A 21898-nucleotide genomic window follows, 5' to 3' on the forward strand; every position below is an offset into this window, starting at 1 on the left:
ACTACAGTAGGGAGCTCCCTATACACAAAGCTACTGCTATTCGAAGGAGGATTACAGGAACTGCTGAATTCAAAATTGGCAATAATTTCAAAATTTTATTTTATGCCACAGGTTTTCCTTTCTTGTATTTTAAAATTATGACAAAACTAAAGAGGAATAATTAATAATCATGCAGATGTGAAATTATGCATTGTTACTTAACAAAAATCTGCAAAATATTAAACATGAAAATCTAAAATTTTCCTTTTCATTGTCGGTGTTAATCCTAAGTAATTAAAGTTTTAACTAAAAATTTAAGACAACAAGGCGTGGTTTTTCCAAGTACTGTATAAGTGGTAATTTTCTGGGAGTGTTTTTATTTTTTCATGGATTTCGCGAATGGAGTGCCATCCATGAAATTAACACCTCATAATATATGTATAATGTATTACAAGTATAGGGCAAGACTAGGCAATCGCGAAAATAACAATCCCAAAAATGTCTCTCTCACTCCAATTCGCGAAAATAACTGTACGCGAAAATTACCACTTATACAGTAGTAGCTGGGTTGGGATGCCTTCATGTCAACACTCATATACACATGGCATACAACCATGAACATGGACTTCTCTCTTGTACAGACTATTATGAACCCCAGCTGGCCTGGCTCATGGATGGATGCAGTGGGTGCTATCACCGCAATCATCTCTTCTACAAGCTTTCTTCACCTCACAATCCCATTAAACATGCTCATAAGATTTGGAGATTGCTGTTGATTCTGGCAAAAAGTTTGTCATTCAAGCCATCCAGGGACCTTATTACTAAAGTTTGTTCAGCATAAAATAGGCAAAATATATTAGGCTCAAAACATTGTGTATTGATATAAAATGGCACACGCAGTTGGGCACAGTACTTACGCTAGTTATGCGTTGCGTAATGAGTAACTGGTGCACTCTTATGTGAATTTACGCAAGTGTAAGTTGGGACTTATTGATGCACAGAGTAAAAAAAACTGAATAATTTTCACCTATTATAAGTCAAACAAACTTTAGCGGTACCAGCCAATCATAGATTACAGTCTATGAGCCAATATTCATGGGTGAAAATGCATCATGGGAAGTGCAATACATTATACATCTTCTTCAACTTTGCAGTATTTTCTGGGCCACAGTGTCAAGTTCACTTCCAGCATGTCACACCTCTTCTGTCCCTTGACAAGTTACATAGACCACATACTACTAACGGAATGTAGACTTTCCTGTATAAGGTCATGCTTTTCCTTATAAGGTCACATTTTGATTAAAAGTTAAGTCTCAAATAAAAGCTTTAAAAAGCGACTGTCACAAAATTATCAAATAACCAAGAGATATCTCAAGACATCTTGAATTCTCTGTATTCTGCATACCTCTCTGTTAAAAATCAAGAACAACAGCCAGGTCTATTTGAATTGTGTAACATGAACTGTGTATTAATTAATAACTTGATGCCTCAAGAGTTTGGTATAATATTTATTTTACTTATACCATGTATCATCTGCCTACTGTGCCCAGAGTTTCCTGCATTTCTAACATTTATTTGCAAAACACTAAGGGAAAATTTACTTGGCACATACCAATTAAATCAACACTAACAATTTGTTGTTATGAACCATCTGTCTATAGGGGATGAGATTGCTTCAGTCTATGCCTATGAACAATGTATATTTCCTTTGCAGTTAGATTGGAGTCTCTCTGTACGATATCAACAGCTGAGGGAGGGAGGGAGGCACTCAAGATATGTGAGATGAAATACAATTTGCTCATACCACTCGCATGCCCTAAACTGTACATATTCTAATGGCAAATATGGCCAGGGGTGTGATTCAAACCTTGTGAAATATCCTGACAGTATTAGAAAATCCTGAAAAACAGTGTGAAATTTGGCTAAAATACCACCCAAACGGACTGAAAATCATTACAACTGCATAAATTTTGGCCTGGAATCAGGAAAAATCCTGAAGAATTACACCCCTGAATGTGGCTCAAACCAACCTAATCCATCCTGCACAAAACACCCCTCACCCGCTCCCCACCCTCGCACACACACCCCCACCCCTTCCCATATCAAACATGGCTGCTGTGTAAAACTCTTACACGAGGGACTAACTTTTACTATCTATTCATGAACATTGCAAACTGCACCAAGTCATGGACTTTCCATTATAGTCATCTATGGGATACATATGAGCAATCCATTGCAGAGAGCGACGATACTTCCCCCCATTGCAGTTGTTCCTTGTTTGAGAATCACGAGTGTGTCCTTGTTTGACAACATAAACCAAACACTACTACGTAAGTTACAAAAATCTACAGATAATAAAATTATTATTTTGTATTCCAACTTCACATGAACTAATATCAGGAGTCAAATTGTTACAAATCAAATGGAGATGTTGCAGGACTGGGAACATCTCTCTCCCTCTCTCTCTGGTGGCGTATTCTTTCATACAATATTGATCTGCATATTAATCATATGCTTCAAATTCAATGTTCAGCTTCCCCTCCTGAGAAGATAGATATACTACTGCAGGGTAATGCACTTACATGACCTTAAAACACAGTGGTTAGGTTACCACACAGATCCATTCTTCCAGGAAAGCTACACTGTACAGAAATATATGACAAAAATTAGATCATACAAGACCAGAAAACTTTTACTACCTTTTATTGCACAAAATACAATAAAAATTTATTCTCAAAGATCATGAAGACTGAGGGAAATCATTATTGATCCAGCTTTTTTGAAAATTATTTTCTTTCATATTTTACATAGATCTACCAGTGAGTGGAAATAGTACCACAAAAATAACTAAACAAAACTTGGTATGTACAAAAACCAGTACAGCTATTGATTCACAAAGTTCATTCATTCATAAAGTTCTCTTCCTTGCCCTAAACTTGTTAGAAATGATGTAACTATACAAGTGACTATATTCAATGTGTTCACAAAAATGAAGCAAATGAAAACTGCATATAATAAACCATACAATATATTGCTTCATATTTCAACCTACCAATTTAATAAAGATGCTTTCAATTTGTATCAACAAGGAATCAATTAATCAATGTCAGCACTGCAAGAGGAAACAAGAAGTTATTTAAAATGATAATTGTGTTACACAAATGGTATACCATTGCTGCGCTATAACATGTCACTCTTGCCATTAGCCCTACATGTAACTCTATAAATTCTTAATAATATAATAGTAAACCACTGTGCATGCATGCATTACACCTGATGCCGTGACACAATCAGCCTAAGTCATATCTACGAATGGAATCTCCAGTAATCATTAACGTTTGCAAAGAGGCAAAAGTCCCAAAGATTACTTTAATTTGTGCATCATTTTGACTAGTTAACTGGAATGATGTACATAAAGAAAATACTGGGCAAAAAATAGAAGCTGGTAAATTTGGAAAAAATATAGGAATTATAGGAGATTTTGTAACATTTTGCTGGCTAGAAGAGTTTCACAAGTTATCCATTCAACAACTACATGTGTCATAAGAATCTGAACAGTTCTGTTCAGGTTCTTCAATTTTTAAACCTTAAAAGGTTTTTATTTTGCATGAAAGCCAAACAAAAATTAACATTTTGATATTTCAATAATATATTTGACAGCATCTAACACTGACACACATGAAAGTCAATGAGCTGGAAACTATAGCTAGGAATACATTTGTATGTATGACACACAGGGTCAATGTCACAGGAGTGATTGATGTATACTGGCACTGGTTAGATTACACATTATGTACAGTAACAAGCCATGGTGGGTGTTACACAGTAGCCTCTTGTGTTATCTACAGTAGATAGAAACCTCTGGTGCTAAGTTTGGGTGTTACACAGTAGCCTCTTGTGTTATCTACAGTAGATAGAAACCTCTGGTGCTAAGTTTGGGTGTTACACAGTAGCCTCTTGTGTTATCTACAGTAGATAGAAACCTCTGGTGCTAAGTTTGGTAGGAAATAATTGTTATCATGTTACCTATTGTCATCTACTGAAGATAGCTAATAATGTTGTATTCACGAACAGCAGCAAAAAACAGTTATCTGGAAAATAATGTAGTTCTATAAACTATGTAGTGAGAACTGTCATTGTAGAGGATGGGAGGCAAGATGCTATCTACTGAAGATAAGAGTGTGATCTATCAGCCCAACAGATGCAAACAAATTAATGCAATTATGTCTAAGGTTTTTCACAGTAAAAAGTGTTATATAGCCTAATGTTAATGACATAACTACGACATTTTTAACTGTTTCTCTTGCATATGTATTTCCCTTACAGCCAGCAAACCAAAAACAGTAATCTATGGTACAAACCAAACCAAATTAACATTAGTTGAAAACAAATTTATTCACAACAGCTGCTTGCCATCCTTCCTCTGGCTCTCATACAATTAAATTGCATAGAAATTGTCATACAGTCAGGTTGCTCTGTAAATCGTCTTTATAATGTTGGCAAATCCAAAGGATACTTGGACAAAACCTGATATATCTCCTTTTAATACAGAGCATTTTGACGAATGAACATATTTAAAGAACTGAAAAGTCTGAATACTTAAAAAGCATTCATCGTTGGTAAAAGGTGAACAGTACATAATATTTTGCAGCCAAATTTTAATTGTCCTTTCATTTTTACTTCCTTTTCTTTTTATGGAGAATAGGAATGTACTTTTGAATGCAATCAGCATGGTACATAACTACCAGATAATTCAGTGACATAATATATCCAACTGCTAGAAAAGAATACTAGGTTAAAATATGTAAGCATGCACAGATCTAGATTGTTGTTGATAATTAATAATTCAAATTATTCAAAGATGTTTGCTTTCTTGTTCATGACTCCTCAAAAATAAATGTGAGAGAGAACCATAACCTGCATATGTGACAGATAGGCAGTTTAATATGCAAACAGTCCATCCATTATTATATATCCATGCAAGCATATACCTAAAAGAAATCTGCATTGTACTGCAGTTCTTGAGACAGGTGGCTTGCAACTGCTGTTGAATCAAAAGAATTGACTAACAATTATTTTTTTAATTCATCAATGACAATTAAAAGACTCCACTGCTCATCAATATGCTATATATGCATTTCATTTTAATGCAATTTAAAATTAAATTTGTAGTTTTTAAACTGCTGATATTTATCATGTTGGCACAGTGTTAAGTGAATACAATTGGATGTCGTCTTGAAATCTTGCCATTTATGTTTTGTACATAGATTTTGTTGTTTATCAAGATCTTGTCAGTGTCATAATGGTTTAGGAAAAGTTTGCTGCATTGATTCTTAATGATTCACAATAAGTTAGTCCCTGGTCCCTCTATATAGTAAATATAAACTTTTCTCTTTCCTCTTATTTTCTCTTTTTTATTCTTGTATCTTCTTAGAACAAACTTGATGCTGTTGAAAGTCAAAATATATCTGATATAAAAATTTTGAAATTAAATACAAGCAGTTAAATTTATCAAATAAAAATAAATAAAACAGAATAAATGCAAGTTTACTTGCCCGATGCTTGGCATGAAAGAAGATGACACTTGTGGATTCTATTGATTTTGATTTAATAAAACCTGCCTTGTGAAGTGTACAGACCAAAAATAAACAAACTAATCAAACCAAGACGTGATACACTCTGGGTTGCTACAGTCTGTTTACTTCTAAAAGTGCAACTTGTATGAAAATGGTCCACAAGATTTCTAACGCTTTTGAGTCATGACAGTATGCAATGTGTATAGTGATGGTACCAATATGGGCAAAAATGTGTTTTCGAGGACAAAATTTTAGTAAATTAGGGGTGTTTTGGAGCAAAATTGTCCTGAAATGAAAAAAATAGGGTGTATTTCTAGGACTTTCGTCCGCTTTTACTGCTACAGTTTTGTTATTGTCTCAATAAAATGGGAGTCAAAATCACTTCGGGTTATATGTCAAAAATAGGGGTATTTATTTTGGAAAAATCCATTGAGTAAACATAAATTCAAAGCTATTCAATGACAAAATAGGGAGGTTTTTGGGGGCAAATTTTCCTTGATTTCGGGCAAAATAGATAATTTTGCAAATGTCCTCATTCCCCGGCAAATAGGGTCATTTTCAAATCCTGGAATCATGATACCTTTAAATACAAACTGAACCCAATGATGAAATTATATGCATAGTGAACTGAATGGGCAAATGTGTGACTTTTTGTATGGGCGGAGCCATAGGCGGAGAGCCATACTTTAATTTTGTTTTGCAATATTTGTTCGCACGTTTAAGGGTTTATCTAGCCACTGTATAGATTGAAAGTTGCAGGGTATATGGTAATCGAATGAAGAAGTAGATAGATTTTCTATAATAATATGTGTTCAGGAGAAGATATATGTAGCATAAAGAAGTACACCCAAGTCCGTCAAATGCAAAATAAGAATACGTATAGTATAGGCCTATCACCATTGGGGAATTGCCTGATTAGGTCGTATTTCATGCATGGTACATGATTATTCGTTCATTTCAAATAGTAGCAGCAAAGTATTTTTGTTTGCTGTTGTGTTGCTTTTTGACTTTGAAAAGTCGTAGTTTGCAAGACCTAGTCTCCTACACAGCCAATTTGTGTCGGGCTGACTGACAAACATCGTGATAATAATACAGTCTGGCCCGAGGCACAAACTATCAAGTGTTTATTTACCAGCGACCTTCAATAAAATCGATACTGTAGTACAAACATGCTATATACAGGGTGTCCCTGAAAGAACTGTTTCGTCAGAAACTTAATTGTTTGGGTATTTTAACGCCACAACTAAACAAAACTAAATACTTTTTAATTTTGACAAAAATATCACGAAATATTAAGATTTAATATATAATCATGCAGCATCATAATTTTTCTTCATTTACTGTATAAAATGGACATCTTTTGACTCATTATATCAAAACAAAACAACTTTACATAGAGCCAAAATCAAGATTAATTTTTTTCCCCTTTTGGCATAACAATTAAATTTTGATTCGTTTGTTTTAATACTAATCAACTTGCACAAAAATGAAAACTTTAATTTCAACATTTATTTGAGCATGGAGAAAGGAAATCATAATTCCTCTCCGGATTTCTCCCCATTTTCCTCTTCTGTTTTTGGGTTCTTTTTTTTCATTTTGCTTTTCACCTTTCCAGATTTTTTCTTCTCAGACAACCCTTGTTTACCAAAAGTAATAATTTTATTTAATTTATACAGACACAGCATTCTGTCATCCCTGTCTAGCCCGCTCCAAAGGTCTGACCTGGTTGTTAAACCGGTAGCATGCTACAGATGAGAACTACAAATCAAATGCAAAGGTTTGTAATATCGATCTACATCTATACCTTGCTGTGTATAGTGAACAGAGCATTATTTTGCACTGGCAATTGATACAAACAGAAGGTTCAATAAATGGGACATTCAAGGATCTGATGTTATGTTGTGATGAAGTTTGACAGTCACATGTGCAGGATATGTTTCAAACATATTTGATCAAATAAGACATTTCTTTGTCAGGGGTAAAAATATAATTACGCTTGTACAAAACCATCGGTCTGAAGAATGTGTCATTATTATTATTATGTCAAAATTTTCAACATTTCATTTTTACGTAGGGAGGGAGTCGGAGAAATGAAACTGTTATTTATAGAATCGATCTTTTGGTTTGTTCCCTTATAGTGTCTACAGAGGTTTTAACAACATGGTGTATCGCCTAAACTTGGTCAGTTGTATTTGTAGAGCTGAATAGATTTCATCATCCAAGGTCACCCAGGGTTTCTGAGGTCAAATGACAAAAACTGTCATAATAATTTCTGAAAAGAAACTCACATCTAAACACAACCACTACCATACCATCACCCAACAACCTTAAAAACCACAACAAATCGCAACCCGAACTTGTTAGTACATGTGATTATCTATAATGGAGGAATTTATAACTAAATAAAATGTCATAATCACTTCAGGTTATATATGTCACATAATTACGACCATTGAGTAAACATAAATTCAAAGCTATTCAATGACAAAATGCGTACACGAAGGTAATTTTCATTGGCAATTACGACACAATCATGATACGAACCGGCCCAATGATGGAAATTATCATCATTAGTGAATGAAGACACAAGTGTAGTATGCAGATGACATTGAGCACACAAATACTAACATCATAATCAATGACACAATTGTTATCGATGATGACCTTGTGTCAACCAGGTCTAATGCAAACTTAATAAAATATGCACAAATGTCAGTAACTTGACTTTGAAAGGTAGTGATGCAAGAACAATTCCAATGGAACCTGACTGACAGATAATAATAGACTGATAGTTTCAAATACTAAGGTTTCTTTTCTCTATTATATTTGGTCCAAGCTGACTGACAAACTGATAAGAAATAATTTTACAGTCAACAAATTATATTTATAATCTACAAATATCACTGCCACTAGTAGTACAAAAATATAAATGGCAGTATCATAATATTTTCATTTAGGAAATTAATGGACGCTTTGTATAGATATCAAATTGACAAAATAACCTGAGATCCTGACACTGATTTTTTCCCCCTTCCTTTACGTAAAATTAATTTTGATTCTTTGGAGCTAGATTTAACTTGCACAATCCATTTAGTTTCTTTGATTTGATATCTAATTCCTAGATCTATCTCTTAAATGGGTTCTTCCTTAATAGATTCACCTCTTTCAATTTAGGCTTTTAAAGAATGATACATTAAAGAAATTCCTGTCAAGGGATATTAGAAGGTAGCAACATAGAGAGTCTACAAATGCAAACAGATCTAGCATCTGCCTGCCAATTACAATACAAGAATTCACAAATTCAAGACCTGAAGTTAATGTCAATGGCAGGATATGTTTCAAACATATTTGGAAATAAGACATCTTTGTCAATATATTCCCTGTAACAAGTGGCAATGCTGTATTGAAGAGGAAATTTGTGGAGAGCTCTCAGATTATCTATGGCCTCATCAAAACTGCAACCAAGAAGAAACACCCATCTCCTCCAACCAAAAACCACAACAAATCGAAAGTTTAATGTAATTTCTAGTTTGAGAATTTAGAAAGAAACAAATTGAAATTTTAAGATTTGAAGAATACTGAAATTCTTCTGATGAAACAATACTCAAACACAAACAAATGAATCCATGGATACATTGCCCATTAATCTTCAGTGTTATTGACCAAGGCAACACATACTTTTCATCAAACTCACTTTCAACTGGCCTCTTTCATGATGACCTAAATAGGTCCTGTTTGCATAAGATGATTCACAAATTCAGTGCAGCCAAGTTACATGCAACTTGGAGAGGGCTCCATTACTTTATAGAGAACACAAAACTGACCAGGCCTCAATTCAAAGCTATAATCACACAACGTGAGTGTTTTCATTTTGTTTTTGAACATTGCTCCTGGTTCACTGGGATTTTACAGGAACCAGGAGCAATTTCTGAAGAAACAGGAGCAATTTTCAAATAGTAATCTTTTTTTGCATACAATACAGCATACCAGCACTACTGCATCAAGTGAAAAACTGGAACCAGGAGCAAAAAAAATTATTTGTTTTTAGAAAATTGCTCCTGGTTCAATGTGAATTTTACAAGGACCAGGAGTAATTGGTGGCTTTACGAGAGCAAATTTGCTCCCTGCGCCAGGTTATTTCAAAGCTTGATACCGACACTTGCACATGCTGGTGAATTGAGGTTTTCTGATGTTTAGTTCGGTTAGTTTAATTCATACCAACTATTACATGTAGAGTAAAGAACTTTTTATTTATGTGACTGTCAGTAAGCTCAATTCATTATAACGCTGTACAAGCCTCGCTCCCTCCTCCCTCCCTCTCTCCCTCGAATATTCACAGTTGGTTTTGAAAATCACACCAGACTGACATGATGTGCCCTTTTGTGCACACACAATGTTGCTGATTTCAATTCAAGATACAGCAATTAATGTATTTCACACAGTAGATAGTGAATCATTTATACCACATACTTGTAAGCACAGATCCTGGGAAGAAATTCCAGGAAACAGTGATAGTGCTGCAAGTTCATGGTTCATTTCAACAGCACAGAGGTCAATCTATCATGGCCACCTACATTACCGATTTAGTCAAATGTTTAACGACCACAAACATTTGTCAAACATTTACGAAAATGTTTGACAGACATTTGAGATCGGCAATTGTTTGCCAAACATTTGGCGAAACGGCTGTGTAGTATTAGGTGGTGAATAAACAGTAAGTTCTACTCAGTACTCACCCCTTCCATGCAAAAAGACATCTCCCTTACACATTGTAACTTTCTTTGAAGCAAGGTAACTATAATACACAAAACCTGATTCTGCTCTGTCGACATGGCCACTACTGCCAAGTTACTGTGCTACTTTCAAAGTTGAGAAATCATGTACTCTATCTGACTGGAGGCAAATGAACTGATAATCCCAACTCTTATCTAATAGCTGCCTCAAGATATATTACAGTGTACAAAGTTGAGTTGCTGCCTTGAGTCATTTGCAGCTGACAAGAAAAGTACCATGCTTGGACTGATCCCTATACTTCTATCTGCACTACACTCCACCACATAATTGGCCAACCAATGATTTCATACATAGCCTCGTATCCTGACCTAAAACTGACAACAATTTACATAACAAGTTTACGATAGGAAAACAAATTACATATGGCAGCTAAATGTCACGCTAATGTCAACTTGGTAATTGATGTATACAAATTTGAAAATGTATTGTTTACTATGACCAACTCTCCAACAAATGAAGAATCAGTAATCTAAAACCATGACAACAAGTCTATGGCTAGTCATGTGCTACAGGCCATGTACCTACCTATATTATCCATAGTGAGAGAAACTACCGGGTACCACGCATTCACAGAAACCAAAGCTGTACCGCTTCGCAGCTTGATGGCACTGCTTTGCTGCTCTGTTGTGTCTTTGGCGCTTGGCTCGTGCCGCTTGTCCCCCTCAATCATGACTTGCCGCTTCATGGATCATTGTCGCGGCTTCGCCCCCCTTCAATCATGAAAAGTCTTTGCCAAAGACTAGTCTATGGCAAAGATCTGGACAACTGTACTTTCAATGCATTTTGATATATTGAAACTACTTCCAAACCAAAGTTGACATTTGACAATTATCTAATTAGGGAACTATTTCTCTGTGCAGTTCTGTCATAAAGTTTGAGAATCATGCAACAAGCCTAATGAGACATAAATATTCCATCATAATAGAGAGCTTGTGATTTCCAAACGTACGTATCAAACGCCTGTGCATCTATTCAAAATCCTGTCACATCAGACTTATTTTGAATAGATGCACAAGCGTATGATACGTACGTTTGGAAATCGCATGCTCTCTAAAATATTTTGACTTCTAACCCCAACTCAATGAAGTGCAAATAATTTCTTTTCCACCTGCTTAAACTCATGTCTTCTCCCAGAATATAATCCAATTTTATTCAACCCATTTGGTTTGTATTTATAATTTTACAAGAGATATCAGCAACAGCCATGCAATTTTTACACACTGCATATTTCAAGGTGTGCTCAACAATTGAATACATGACCTTGAGAATAAAAAAATAATGTTGTTAAATTAAGGTGGTATTGGAGGCATTTTCAAGAAATTAGGAAATGCTTTGTGCATAAACAGATCAATACACTGATCAATATGCCTTTTGTTTGGATTAAATCGGACATACGGTTTCCATAATACATCAAATTATATTTCTTTGTATCATATTGTTTTTATCAATAATCAATATACCGTAGTTAATGAGCTAAAAGACAGTAAAGGCCCATTACTATGTAATTTTTGCCAATATTTTGCTAAAAATCAATGCATAAATGTTCATGGTACTTTTATTTTGCATACTTTTTGCCCTGAAACAAGGTCAAAGTGTTTCTAATATGTTCTAATGTATTATATAGTGAAGCCTCCCCCTAATTTGCATATTTGCATAATTAATTAGCTAATTTGCATAAATGCTAATTATGCAAATTAGGTGGCTAGTTCATTAAGTATGCATTAATTATCTGGAAGTCATTAGGAACACTTTGACCAAGTTTGACACCAATATTCTATTATATAAATAAAAATGTTATGAACATTTATGCATTGAATTTGAGCAAAATATTGGCAAAAATTACATATTAATGAGCACTTTCAAGTCATATTAGCTCATTAACTGTATTGATTATCAATAAAAACAATTAAATACAAAGAAATTTAAATGTATGTATTATGAACAACGTATGTCCAATTAGCTTCAAACAAAAGGCATATTGATCAGTGTTCTCTGCCCTACTCAAATAATATGTTTAAAACATAAATAGAGCACTTCCAAAATGCCTCCAATACCACCTTATAGCAAATATACACTTGTTGTGCTTTGCTAATTTTCCAATAAATGTATAAACAGTAAACCAATTGGTGCATGCCACTGAAATAGATGCACATTACCAGTGTGTGTGTCCAGATGGTTGCCTAGGCAACATGTATCATTTATGGAAATGAATAATACAGCTGATTGACTCTCTACTCACTCATAAGTACTTTATATTAGTGTCTGCTAAGGATAAACATGAAACAACTAAATATTACAATTAAAGGCAGGCAAATAATGAGAATCTGTTCACATTTTTTGTATGCTAGAAATGTTTCTTTACATCCCTGGTTGCTAAAGTATAAGGCTTACTTAAATAAAATAAATAAAAGTTTCCTCTTTACAGTGGATTTTGAACAGCTTTTCTACAAGTGAATTTCAAAATATGCAGAAATTATTTGCTTTCAATTGGATAACATAAATCTTAAAATCATTGGCTAGAAAATATGATAGAAAATAGAAGGACAAAAAGGATTTAGATGCAAAGTGCACTGCGCTGATCAGGAGACCTGCAAAAATATAATAATAAAATCCATTCGCTGTCAAGTATAGCAAGTGGATTTTCCAAATCCCAAAATGCACTATGACAAATAGTGACCAAAAAACAAAACATATAACCACCTTAAAGAAATAACAAACTCCAAATTATTATTATCTACATGATGAATCTTTTCACAAAAAAAACAAAACAAAACCATTTGCAGTCATCTACACACATAGCATATATATTAGCTTTTGTTTTCCAACATCCATGACAACAAAAAAGATTATTTGCAGTGCATTATGGGAATGACTAATACTCCACTGGCTGACAAGGAAATGAATAGATATCTAGTGCATATCTCATCCGGAAATTCTGAAGCTCCCCAAGCCTAATATTATTATTATTCAAACCTGCTTTAAATCAATCAATCAAATATATGAATTACCATACGTATAATTTCCTCAGCTCAAGAAGTCAATTAATAGAATTTCCCTTTTAATTTTGGAAGAGAGAAAAAAAAAGCAAATGTTTCAAAATATCAGTACGGATTTATAAATGTTTTCAAGCTTTCTTAGTGACCTTGGGTAAATAATAACAGGTAAACATCTTACTCACAAAATCTAATCCAGGCAAATCTATACACAGGTCTGTCTTTCCTATTCAAATTAGGCTGAAATTGAATCAAGTAAGCCAACTAAAGCCATCTATGGCTCTATAGTGTTAAGATTGTCCAGAAAATGAATTGCTGACATCTGTGAGGATTTCCAGTCCTATTGCTGCAAATTATTTCTTACAAGAGTCAAGACACAGGTTGATTATATACCCCAGCATTGACCTTTTAGCTAACTTAATTTCATTGTTTCAAAAATATCAAAGAATATAATTATTTTTAGTTTAATAATATACTCGAATGTGAATCATCTGTATGGTTGTGAGCATTTCTGATAAGGAAGTTGCCATACAAATAGACCTATACATTTCATCTCGCTTTCTAGCTCATAGTATCTTGCTTCTATCATTCTTTGAGCTTCCGAGATATCAGTAAACAGGGAATTGCACTCATATGAAATCACATTGTGCACGGTCTATTAAAATCCACCATGTCTGGGGCATGGGTCTACCATTCATGCAGAAACCCCTTGCACCGTAATGAGGAAAGGTTAGCACTTGGGTAATGGTATTGCGCATTATCTTATATAAGGCCCAAATAAAATGTTTGGTTGCCCTTCCAAGACAAAAATTTGGAGGGTCGGTAGGCTTGATATAACGACGCGTAAGAAGGCAGGCATTGACAAATGCTTGATCATTTGATGGTAAAACATTGTGCGATTTTGGAGTGAATTTAAATGGAAATACTGCCTGTTTTTAATCAAATATGCATTTAATAAATAAAACAAGTGAATAACAAGTATAAAATGTCCTTGATACTGTCCAAATTGAAGGTAGAAACCCCTTAAAAGTGAATGAGGAAAGGTTAGCACTTGGGTAATGGTATTACGATTATCTTATATAAGGCCCAAATAAAATGTTTGGTTGCCCTTCCAAGACAAAAATTTGGAGGGTCGGTGGCCTAATGTAACCAACCATCATAAGGCAAGCATTGACAAATGCTTGATCATTTTATGGTAAAACATTGTGCATTTTGGAGTGAATTTAAATGGAAATACTGCCTGTTTTTAATCAAATATGCATTTAATAAATAAAACAAGTGAATAACAAGTATAAAATGTCCTTGATACTGTCCAAATTGAAGGTTTCTTCAAAAAGTTTGGGTTGAGGGCAACAAACATTTTTTTTTTTTTGCCTAATGTAACCAACCATCATAAGGTCAGTGTTGAAACATTTGATGTTACATCATCATCACATTATCATTTGCAAGGTGCTTAAAGGTTGTAATTTCCTGTTGCCTGCATTTGTACATGGTGATAGGACAAGATCAATTAGCCATGCAATATGTGTCAGAGTAGTCCGTTCAGGCACTCTTTGTATCCATGGGTATAGAAAATAAATGTAGTATTGAACATTTGTGGCTAAAATTGAAACTAAAATAAAATAAAGCTTTAAAAGTAATAGTTTGACCTTCCAAGTAACCTATAAAAGTAACAGCCAAAAGCTTGTCTCACTAAATTACTAGTCAATCGCATATAGGCTTATACATGTTGTGTTCATGCATACATGTACACTCCTTGTAAATGAATCATTCAAATTCATTAGTGATCAACGCATCATAACCTTTCATGTTCAACATGGGAAAACGATTTACCTGTCAATGTCAATGTAAGCTCCTTTGCTTATAGCCTTCTTTAAATAGGGCATCATTCATATCTCCAAATCCTCTTAAAGACACACAGGTTTGAGAGGGATGCTTTAATGTTCATTATTATTTTCTTTTTACTGCGTACATAATGTCATCTCTAAATGTTGAAAGAGATAATGCATGTAAATAAGTAGAGGCTTTCACAACGGGAATCCATAACAAGCCAAAAAACGTTTCAACGGGTGTACCATCAGACTTTAGTCTGGTGTGAATCGGACCTCTTCAGTATATGCACATAGTTATCCAGGGGTCCAAATCACTCAACTTTACTAAGCTTTGTAAGTCTCAAAATCAATCGTAACTTAACAACATATCGCAAGTTCCATTTCAATAAGTTGACTTACAATCAGTACCCTTAACAGTAATAGCTGTACCTGCAAGTAATAGGGATTTACTATTAGAACCCTTCACAAACGTTACGTCTAGTAAAAAAGGGTATTCCAACTTGCAAACAGTTTCTTGAGTTATGAAGGGTTAAGTGAAATACACCCAGGAACGTAACATTCCTCATGCCTAACAACTGTCTGTCTATGCTATGATCATTGCTATTTTGAATACACAAATCAATGACTTGAAAGTTTAGGCAAATCAATGGGCATTGATATTGAAACCAGGAGTCCATTTTACTGCAATCACATTTTCCTTCCACTCTTATGTCAGTGAAAGCAAGCCTTTTTAAAAACAGTTTTTGTATTTGGGCGTGCACAATTATATTTTGTGTCTGCCAAGGTATGTTCTTCAAATCAACACAATCTTACTAACAAAGTGATTACATCCTCTAACTCAACCCACCCAAAACTGTTGCTATCATAAGAAAAAATACATTCATGTGTATAAACTGACTGAGCAAAATCAATTTCCCTGTCCCAGGTTAAACCTACTACTCAGGTGGGTGTGTACATGTATACATGCCAGAATTGTTTTCATCACCAGTAATGATCAACAAATGCTAGTGAAGGGCATGGCGAGGATAGCACTACTTTCGCCCGCACCTTTAGTATACTATCCCAGCATAAACATGCCAGAGAATGAGCATACTTTGTGCTTGGTCCAGTCTTCTGTACTGGCCTTGCATGGCTCTATAGTCCGCAGGCGCTACTAACTATGGCTAGGTTGAGGACTGGGTGCCTGCCTGCACCACTGTGTATGAGTCTTCACAATTTTGCATTTAATTTTGATGTTGCTCCTAATCATAAACTTCCCATCCATTTCGATGAAAACATTGAAAAATTTTATTTATGAAATTCCACTTGCAATTTGAAATAAAGTTGCATTTCAATGCAACTGTTGCCAGGGTAATAAAGAAAGTCCCATATTTCATCTCCAACCATTATATCAACATTCACAACACTGATTGCATTGACTTTTCCTAGCAGTATTCAGCATGGAATTCAAGCTTGCATCAAACTGTGTAAAACTTGGTTCTGAAAGCATATCCAGGGTGTAGTGCAAGAAAGGCCTATCTGCAATAGCTGCCAGGTGTCATATGCATACAATATAGAATCATGCAGAAATATTATTTTTAGCCAATTTGCTGCAGTACTTTCAAATTTGCAAAATTAAAAAACCATAAAATGCATTGTTAAAACCTCTAGCACACACACGATTCAATTTACACAATATTTCTACTAATTTGCTTCAACCTGTTTGTAAAAGACAGATGCTGCGAAAATTAATATTATACACTAGTATTCAACCAAGGCATCCAAAACCATTACCCATATTATTACAGTATATTAGTTACCCCATGATGAATGTACAATTTTGTGTGTATCATTGATTCACCTGCCCGAATCCCTGCTGATGATGCAGCAATCACTAATTGAACTATTATTTTTGTTATTTTACCATCTCGCTAGTATGCAATTAAGTCATCGCTGCATGCAATCACAAAAACACTCCATCTCTCTCCAAAGTATGCATATATTATTACCACTACAGTTATTCACATTTTGTTAAACCTGGAATGAAAGCCTGAAATGAGTTTGATACTTAGATTATTGCATAGCTGTATTTCAATTGTACACTCCTGCACAGTAAATGTTTCACATCGTTTTCATTTTCAAGTTTGTTTCATTTTCTGCATCTTGCAGGTGGATTTAATGTGTATATCTTTCCATTATCAATCTAACATCGCCTATGGGATGATATCATTGAATCATTCCATTCACCAGGATTACCTTTAGTTAACTTCCATAGTGTCTCATTTAATTCACACTTTCATCTTATCTATAGTTCTAATAAATGTCTGTATTTGTAATTCAAAGAACTAGACATGATATATTATCCAAATATATTTTTTCAAAATTCTAAACCGAGGATTGAATGAAACATTTTTGGTTGCAACCGGTGGTATCAAGCTATCATTGACTCTTACAGTATGATAGTTAGCTTTTAACACACAACCACACTAGCCCTGGTCCAATAACTTTGCTTTTAACTTTAAGCATTGACAATTTGAAACTTAACAAATTACAAACTAGAAGGATTACGGGCAATCTGCTGGATACTACACATGCCTTGAGTCTACATTTGTGTCCTGATGCAGAGTAAATTGAGACAAAATTACCCCAGGCTGGTGTGTGAACGTCACTACACACTGGCATGCTTTGTGGCAATTGATGTTAGTATCATGTCTAAGTAGACTTTCATCCAATTAGTGTGGCTTTCAGACTCATTGGATGTGTCAAGTACACACTGGTGAAGACTTAGCTAGTTTAAAGACTTATGCAATGCATACATTTTAAAGATTAAATTGTTTAAACTGCAGTCACCAACAACAGATACAACATGTACTGCTTTTCCTCTATTAAACGCCTCTCCTCTAATGAACGCCCCTCCAGTCTTTTTGACAAATTTAACTTCATAAACGCTCTCCTAATTCTCCCTGAAACATACAATTTCCATGCTATATTGAGTAGAAAGCTTACTAAGGTGCACACAAGATCAGTAATGGCATCTGTATTTGGCGAAAGTGAAATCGTAGACCCGAAGTGAACCAAGTCGTTGATCCTATGTTCATTTCAGCATTTCAGCATTTTACTCAGGGTTGTGAGTGAGGCCAGACCAAAAAGACAAAATTATTTAAAAAGCTGAAAAACAGCATAAAATCAGGGTTCAAACACAAAGAAAAGGGAGGATAACAGTTAAAAACAGGCACTCTAACATCACTGCTAACAATTAGTTACTACAAATGGCTAATAATCACACATTAATTTATTCAACAGTCAGTCTTCCATATTAAATGAATTTAGTTTCTGTATGTTCAATTTTAAGTTTATGCTGCATTATGGTTCTGATGCTTGCATCAATAAATCATCATATTTGCTACGCTAAGTAGCTATGTGGTGCATATATATTCCTGTCAGGTCATGGTACTTTTTATAATCATCAAGACAAGCTTTTAGCTACTAAGTCAATAAGCATCTTAATTCCTAATTCAAAGCATAATCTACATAGAGCCTACATATTTTTTATTTCTTATTTTCCCAAGCAAAATACATCAAATTTTATGTGCTCTATCTTCCCAACACTATTAATCAAGACTTCAAGTTTTTGACATGAATGCATAGTGTTAATTTGATTCTTTTGATGGTAAAATTGCATGACATTGACCTACTTTCTCTATCACCTTGCCAATTTGACTTAAGTCATTCAATTGAGCTAATCTTATGTGGTCGCCATATGCAATCATTGTATGAATTAATGGTTTCCTCACTACTTGTGCAACACATTTGTCAACACATCCATATTGATTCATCAATGCTATGGTCCCTTCCAAAATTGTATTTTTATTGAGTACCAAATGCTTTCCACATGTATATCAGCGGGGATAGACAGCAAAGCATTACCATACACACATTTTGGCTCATGTATATATAGCATCAAGCAGAAACCTCACTCTGTCTGACATAGACATCTATCAGTATTTATACAGACAAATGCTGCTATTCCAAGTATATCAGATATCCTGCTATGGTAGTTTACTTTGGTAAGATTTCCTATAGATCAAGTTTGAGTATACTCTCAAGATCAATATTATCACCATTTATATGTCAATTATTATACATGTTTCAATTGAGAATGTCCAAGTTTGTCTCGACCACCTTTCTTCCCCCATTTGGTCTATAGATTGGACATCACATGCGCATCTTAAACAATTAACTGCATAATTATATCAAATTTGTGTTATTTGTGACGCGGCTCCAAAAGCGTTTCTTGACATCTTTGGAAAATCTTGAGGGGAAAAAAATAAGAAAAAATGATGAAAAAACAAAATAGGTTACCAACAAATTTCAATTTTGTATCCAAAAGGAGCTAATCTTAATTTATGTTCACTTCAGAATCTATGTAAGATTTACAAACGCGTACAAAACCAATGTATTTTTAGATCTTTAATAGATGAAGAAGTGAACACAAATTACAAATCAGCACCCATCCACAACTTAGCTTCTTTTAGATGATAAAGAACAGAATTATTAACTGTGGTAAACCCTAAATACACCATGGATTGATTGATTCCCACAATTATCACACATCTGCATGTACCAATACTTAGCAACTCATCAACAATATCAGACTGGCAGCATCCATCTTCCCTACCCAACCATCAACATATCCACTACTAAATATGGCCCAGGGCAAAACATACAGATGCATTAGGATGCACTGTGCATGCCATATGTACCATCTTCTTATAAAATGTGACCCAAATAAGGAAGACGAGTTACAGATCGATGTGATGATCCCTGAGTTTGTGAACATATCACCACACCCAGCATGGTCCCCATGATGTTATGCTCTATTGTATTATTGATGACATTTGGTGATGTCTCTTTCTATAGGGCGACTGCAAAGGGGATCCATAATGTATCTCGTGTACTTTGCCAGGAGCTACAATGTAGGAAAGCCGATTGAGCGATAAGGTGATTTCACTATCATTCTATTAATGCCATTTCTTTCCTTTGTACAAGTTTAAAACATGAGTGATGCCATGCCTGCAAATATCCACAATGACAAATTAGATGCATTTCAGTTTTAATTACAATCATCAACTATACTAACTTCACAACAAGTTGATCCCATCAAAAATGTTGAAGCATCAATTAATTCCAAGTCCTACTAAATATAATAATGATGCTGGCAATGTTTCATGGTGATGTTGAAACATTTGTGTATTATGCATGAATGTTTGAAATAAATGACATCCGATATCATGGGGCAAATGCTAATTGCCCAAAATTGCCATCAGCTACGGAGTTGCTAGCTAATTCAGGTCACAAGTTAATCATTTTATTTCACATGTTTGAGAGCCGAACTCAGTCAGAAAGAACACAAACTGGATGTCATTATGCTGTACATAGTAAAATAATGTAATATCAAATCCCATGTGTCATCATTCATAATGCAATTTCAAGAGATTCAAATTAGGTGCATACCATTTCAACCTTAGGAATGACGCCAAATTATGTAGCCAATTTGGATTGTGCAGCAGTCTTCTGAGAGATATCAAAATGCAAACAACATGTATCTTTTTGATCAAAAGGCTCTGGGTTTCAACAATCTGATGCATCTTCTACTCTTGACTTAGCAAGATCTGAAGATAATATCTTTCATTTTACTCTGCTAAAATTGCACATTTTTTGTTGGGCCAAAACAACATATTTGATTACTAGATGGTTGTTTATCACAGTAATTGCTAAAAAGACACAACCTTGGTATAATCTTGTCAACAATTCAACAGTATCTGCTATCTTCAGTAGACAGTCACACATGGCATTGTGCATGCTATCTTCAGTAGACAGTCACATATGGCATTGTGCATGCACATTTTAGTTGCTTCTTATAAATGTAAACACTGAACACACCACTCAGCATGTACAAACATTTTCCTGCTATTTTGAAAACTAAGAAACCTCAGGCATTTCAAATTACATCATTAATTCTTGTCCCCTAAGAACATAGTGGTAACTTCAATGTGCTTTATTTCCTATTTATTTGTTAGTGATACCTTCTTTGGAGCGACATTATTCCCATGATGACCAATCCCACTTTGGTGACAACCAAACTTTGCACTTCTATCAATATTTACAAATAATATGTGCATGCCGCCATTGCTTACATTATCCACACCAAGTAAATTGGTAAGTGAAACCATGTCTGGGTACAGGGATCCTGTGAGAAACACAGACAATTAGCTGTACTGACCATTAGGGACCTACTTCACACATGGACTAGCATACCATATATATTCTGCATGTGAAATTCATTACATACTGCAGAAATGGTAACAAAGGCAACTGTTAAATGTTGCAAGCAAATAATTGATATAAATTGTGGTATTAACATTGGCATTACTGAAGTGCACAAAAATCATGACAGTGATTCCTGGGGCTAATGGTTTTTCCTCTGAATAAGCTTTGCAATACAAAATGTTATATAAAAAGTTTACTTTCAATATTTCTTTTAATATAATCCAATCTATTCAAATTATTTTGGAGGCTTTTAGACTAGTCAATGCTGACACAAAGTCCAAATATGATAATGAAATTAAATTCATATCTATTCATTCATTTATTATTTAAATTGCTGCTTCAAAAACAAGATGGATTAACTATGGAATCAAAATTATAAAGAGAATATTCATGTAAGAGATATACTTATTTATTA

At 34.5% G+C, this 21898-nt stretch overlaps 1 protein-coding gene across 5 annotated transcripts in view; it reads right to left on the reverse strand.

Moving 5' to 3' along the window:
* Window positions 1-21898, reverse strand: part of LOC140146373 (uncharacterized) — a 179521-nt gene that overhangs the window by 53391 nt on the left and 104232 nt on the right. The window contains exon 1 of one of the 5 annotated variants that reach the window (XM_072168211.1): window positions 10292-10340. The exons of the other annotated variants lie outside the window; for them this stretch is intronic. Within the exon in view, the coding sequence (XP_072024312.1) occupies window positions 10292-10325 (34 nt within the window). The 5' untranslated portion in view covers window positions 10326-10340. Of the gene's footprint in view, window positions 1-10291; window positions 10341-21898 lie in introns of those variants that run through there. 5 annotated transcript variants of the gene reach the window in all.

Source organism: Amphiura filiformis, chromosome 1, assembly GCF_039555335.1.
Source record: "Amphiura filiformis chromosome 1, Afil_fr2py, whole genome shotgun sequence".
In the NCBI taxonomy this organism is placed as follows: domain Eukaryota; kingdom Metazoa; phylum Echinodermata; class Ophiuroidea; order Amphilepidida; family Amphiuridae; genus Amphiura; species Amphiura filiformis.